We start from the raw sequence: 5962 nt of genomic DNA, 5'->3' as shown, positions 1-5962 counted from the left end.
AATTTGTTGAAAACCCACTCTATTTCTAGGGCTAAATGTCTGAATTTATCCATAGTATGAGCATAATATTTATAAAAACCACAGTAACTGTTATAAGGGGCCCCGAGGTCCTTTATCACTTCCTCCAGGTCTTTGGATGAGGTGCCTTTGTTCATTAATTTCAAGTGCCCTGAACTTGTTGACATTCAATGGGATATACGTTTAAATTGTCCAAGTAACTCTGTGTGATTGGATCGGATTGACCGACCTACTGTATTTTCTAACGGAGCCTCCCACTTTGACCAGGGTGCTCATTTGGGCTCCTCTCTCGAGATGTTTGTGCTCCTTACATATTTATATATTTATCTGTTTTTTCCAGTAAGACCTCAAAACTGATGGGGTAGTTTTTTACCAACTATTTGAAAATATCCCTTGGTTTTAAGCCTTGAATGTGACACACAAACTTTCTTGTTCTTGTCTCATACCAAAAGGTTTTAAGGTGGTCAAAGCTTTCTTGTTGCTGCTTGTTAATTGATGCAAGAAGATTATGCTAAAATCCTGGATGATCAGATATTTCCTGGTTCAATTAGATTAAATCACTTTTGTGCCGCCCCTTCAAGGGTGTTGAGTAATACCCGAAATTTGATGGGATCAGCATATTGGTGTAACAGAGCAGCGTTCTCAAATCAGGAGAGGTGCTCTTTTGGATCTTCTTTTCCGTTATGTTCCCCTATGTTGGGAAATCTAAAGTGCTGGTGGAGCTCGCCTGCCAAAACTTTTGCCGAGAAAGGGATAGCTCGCAAACTCTCCACCTCCTCACACAGTCTTCTCATCTCTTTTGTAAATGTATTATGATTTATTTGAAAATATCCCTTGGTTTTTTATTATTCTCGTGCCTTTGAGCCAGCACCTGCTCTATAGTGGTCGTAATCGGTTGAGTAAGTTCCGCGATATTAAAACCTTGGAGGCAGTGGTGGTGAATTATTCTCTTGATTAGTATCTTCCTGATTTTGGTCTCTTGATTTACTCCACAGCCTCTTCCGAGGCCTGCACATCTTCCTCTTCCTCTAACCATATTTTCTCCATTTTTTTTCATATCTACAAATAACGGCAATTGATACTACAATTGAATCTTTTCTATCAACGACAACGGTTTTGCAACGGTGTTAAACCGTTGTAATTTCTACCAACGACAACGGTTTTGCAAGGGTTTTAAACCGTTGTCTTTTATACCAACAACAACGGTTTTGCAATGGGTTTAAACCGTTGTATTTTCTACCAATGACAACAGTTTCGCAACAGTTTTAAACCGTTGTTATTTAGCACTATTGACAATAGTTTTGCAACGGTTTTAATCTGTTGTCATAATATATTTACGACAACAGTTTCGCCACTTGTTGTCATAATATATGTACGACATTATGTGGCACTAAAACTAGTTGATTTGTTGATGCAACACTTAGTCTTTCGGCCAAAACACTTGCTCTTTCATTCAAGTGTTCGATTTTTCCGTTTCTGTCAAGTTTGGATACATATGGCATGTATGGGATCGTGTGTGGATTGACAAATCTAAACTTGTCAGTCTTGTTGTCTTTTTTCATCTTTTTATACAGATGCCTACAATTTCTAACAGAATAATGTGAATATGATAAAGTAATTAAGTTTATACAGCTTAAGTGGTCAACAAACAAAAGAAGAAGACTTACCACATGTACACAACTATACAATTGGCAGATATTGGATCCAAACTATAGAAAGGAATGATGTCTTCAAGGTGCAGAAGTAGTTCGTAATTCTCGTCAAATAAATCATGATCAAAAAGCAGTGATAAATTTTGTTCATCGGTTAGAGCACGTTTACAATAACAATACAATAGATGTAAAGCTCTTGGCACACTTGAAGACAAACCAATGTTATTTCTGTGGTCGACATTTTTCTTCTTTTGAAGCTTCTAAACATTGCAAATGTACACATGTTAGCTGCAATATTAAATTATTTATGATACTTTAAATTTAAATATAAATTGACATTTACCTCATCTTGCATGACTACGAAGTGTGTTGGCCAAGCTACATGTGTTCCAATAGCATCACCAACAGTATCACATTCGTTTGGAATTGGAAATGGCAAATGTGCTAATTTGTCCACAGCATTATCAATGGGTACGTGCATGCAAGTCATGGGTGATGGAACACCATGAAATAATTTATTATCCGCATTGACATGGACAATTGTAACGTATGCAACAATATTAGTCCGAGATTCCAATGCCAATGCAACCGGCTTATCCTAGAAGACAAATAATCATGTTATAAATTAATACAAATCATAGTCATGGACAATTGCAATAATCAGCTACCTGCAAAAACTCAGCATTGCTCAAAGTTTTCACGTCATCATCATGCGAAGTTGCATAGTTCGAGACACTCTTTTTGATTTTATCGTCACTCATGGGATGCAACTTCACTGAGCAACTACCTTTTTCTTCAATGTCAAAGTTGCTTGCACTCTTTTTGAACATTTCTTCAAGTCTCTGTATGCGTGCATCTTGATCTGATATGCGTGCATTTTGTTCTGCGATGCGTGCATCTTGTTCTGAGATTAATATCTTCGCCTCCATCAACTACTTTGCTTGATTAAGGAATATATGGTCATCACCAAGAGGACTCTTCCATACTCTACCAATATTAAAGTAGATGCTTGGAGTGATATGACCTCCAACACCTCTCACACGACCAGAATGTTCATATGAATCCAGTGCTTTCGTAAGGATATCTTTTTTTCCCTCTTCATATTGCAATGTACCCTCAATTTTCTGTTGCACATAACCATCCTGTCATGCACAGAAGAACAAGATAATTACTAAAAACAGTTATAATGAATAAAAATTATTCATTTTCATGTATTGTTTGCTTCACAATTTTTTCTATTGCCGATTTCAAACCCGTCCTTTCTTCCACATAATTGCTCGATTTATATCATCATCGTCACATAACTCATATGCCTACAAACAATATGTATGTTATCAACAAATTTAAAATCACATACCCTGGACTTAGTAAACTTTCCGAATTAACTCAGTTTGTCATACTTACTATTTCGTCGGCGAAACGTGCATATCCTTTGCGAGACATACGATGGGGGTATATGTTTTGCTTCCTTCTCTTCTTTTGTTCATCACGCAGTTTCTAGTTAATTGAAAATTTCCCACATATATCATATATCAATAGAAATAATTTGTTATGGTCTACTAATTTGAAAATAACTAATTAAGAATCTTACCATGAAGTCATCAGACAAGCGACTGATTACAAATGAACTCCAATCATCTCGTGTAATACCAAACCCAGTAGGTGGTTCTTTCAAATCGTCAGTGTTATCCCGCTTGCTAAGAATGAACTTTTGAGTGAGAAAAGCTTTAAACTGTCGCCACTTGTTATTTACAGAGTTCAGACATCCCTTCTTCCAGCTTTGATCAACATTGTACGTCAGCTGTAGAAGTCATATTAACCCATAACATTAAACATATCATAACCATATGAAAAAATAATTAAAATAGTCAAAACATTATAACTTACATTAACTGATTCCCATATTAAATCTTTGACATCATTTGGAACCATTTTCCAAGTCTGATAACTTATCTTTACCTTTTCTCGAACAAAAACTCCAATATAACTTTGCATCTCACCTGCAAATTCTCCAACTGGCTGTCCCAATTTATTGAACCTTACATCCTTTCTGAATCCATGAACCCTTTGCCTAACAAGCCTATCCAAATGTGTACGACCTCTAGATGATCCTTTTGTTTCCGTCTCTGTAGATTCCAAAATTGTTTTGCCCCCACAACTATTGTCATTGGCAGAATATGCAGCATTTTGTTTAGGCTTCTCGTTCTTTGACATCCTGCAAGAATTTACAATTTGTTAGGCAATAAGAAAAATGCATTATGCAACGAATGTCATAAAAAAATTAGTACTCAGTTCTTTATTTTTCTTTCTACATGAAAATGTAATATGCAGAACATTAAGGGAATGTAACCTATTATGCTGGTTCAAGTCATTTAGGATTGCACTTAATTATTGTCAACCCAATACCCATCACAGTCTTCACGAATGCATGTTGGTTCATTTTCATCTATTCCATCAACATCCATTGATATAAACCCTCGTGTAAAACATTGATAGTGGGATACATCATTTTCCAATTCATCACCATTCATGTAGTGAATATACTCTCTTGTGGGACTTGCAAGTACAACATGCCATGTAGGATCTTGAGGATCTTCAATGTAAAACACCTGCTTTGCTTGACTGCCCAAGATAAAAGAGTCAGACTTGAATCCAATTCTCTTCAGGTTTACCAACGTGAAATCAAGATCATCAACTTTAATACCGTTAATATTCTCAACCCAATTACATTTAAACATTGGAATTTGAAACATTTGGTAATCAAGTTCCCATATTTCTTGAATAACTCCATAAAAAATCATGTCTGACACAACTGGATTTTTATCCTTTGCACTAGCAACTTGCATTGTCGTTGCGACTAAGCTTACTCCGGAATTTTGCACAACTCGTATATCATCTTGCTCTTTTGTATGATAAGTGACCCCATCAATCAAATAACTAGAGTACTTTAACACTTGTTTGCTAGGTCCGCGCGCTACCCACTTCAATCTTTCCGAAATTTCACGAGTGGAATTGCCAACTGCACTTGCAACCTATATTTCACAAAGTGCTAAAATTTAACCCTAAGTTTTAAAAAAACTCCATGATACTGATATTTAGACAACTTACAGTATCACGTAACCAGTTAATAAAGGTTCGGTTATGCTCATCTTGTAACCACTTTTTCGACTTTGCTTTATGGGGAAATTTTGCATCCAAAAATGTCATGTGTTCCTTGATGAAATGATTAAGGATAAGTTAACCAATTGAATGTAAAAGAATAGCAAGAAAGTATTACTAAGTCAAAGAAATTACTCGATATAAGGCTCAACGTCAACATCATTTTCCAGTAGATAACGATGTGCTTGATTCAACTCATCATCACTAGTGTAGTGCATTACTGAACCAGACAGAGGCTTAATGAGTTGTACTCTCCGATGCATTGATGGGATACCAATTGTATCTATACTAGACATGTAGTCCGAGCAAAATTCCACAGCCTCTTCAGCAATATAACGTTCAGCTATACACCCTTCAGGCCGATTGCGATTTTGCACATAGCCTTTCAATATCTTCATGAATATTTCAAATGGATACATATGCCTAAACCAAACCGGTCCACACAATTTTATCTCGCGGACAAGATGAACGGTCAAATGAATCATTATATCAAAAAAAGATGGGGGGAAATATTTCTCCAGTAAACACAATATCATCACAATCTCTCTTTGTATCTCATCCAACTTTGAGACATCTATCACTTTATTGTATAACACATTGAAGAACCCACACAACCGAGTGATAGTATCTCTAACATGTTTAGGTAGGACACCACGTATGGCCACTGGAAGCAATTGTTGCATCAAAGTGTGATAGTCGTGTGACTTAAGGCCAACAAGTTTCAAGTCCTTCATCGACACGAGGTTTTTAATATTAGATGAGTAACCCGTAGGGACCTTTATTTCAAACAGAGAATTGCAAAATTTTCTTTTCTCAGACTTGCTTAGTGTATAACAGGCTGCTGGCAAATACGTTCTTTTCTCCCCCATCTTTGGTATCAAATCAGTCCTCAAATTCATCTCCATGAGATCTAGTCTTGCTGCAACTCCATCCTTCGTTTTTCCTGGAATGTCAAGTAACGTACCGATGAGACTTTCACAAACATTTTTTTCAATATGGATCACATCAAGAACATGTCGAACATGTAGATGTTTCCAATACTCAAGTTCAAAGAATATAGATTTCTTTTTCCAACATGATTTCTCATCACCTACCTTCAACTGAAGCTTCCCACTCATTTTTCCCAGACGATA

General features: G+C 36.4%; 1 protein-coding gene across 1 annotated transcript; it reads right to left on the bottom strand.

Annotated features, from left to right (window-relative positions):
* Positions 1-1401: 1401 nt before the first annotated feature.
* Positions 1402-2762, bottom strand: LOC142544912 (uncharacterized). The gene is made up of 3 exons (XM_075651934.1): positions 2339-2762; positions 1686-2268; positions 1402-1596 (listed from the first exon to the last, which is right to left on the bottom strand). Exons 1-2 carry the CDS (start codon positions 2597-2599, stop codon positions 1972-1974), a joined length of 558 nt encoding a protein of 185 aa, XP_075508049.1. The 5' UTR covers positions 2600-2762; the 3' UTR covers positions 1402-1596; positions 1686-1971.
* Between the last annotated feature and the right edge of the window lie 3200 nt (positions 2763-5962).

The sequence above is a fragment of the Primulina tabacum genome, chromosome 5, assembly GCF_025594145.1.
Source record: "Primulina tabacum isolate GXHZ01 chromosome 5, ASM2559414v2, whole genome shotgun sequence".
NCBI lineage: Eukaryota > Viridiplantae > Streptophyta > Magnoliopsida > Lamiales > Gesneriaceae > Primulina > Primulina tabacum.
Note: the sequence above shows the minus strand (reverse complement) of the source record. Positions and strands in the feature narration are given on the sequence as shown.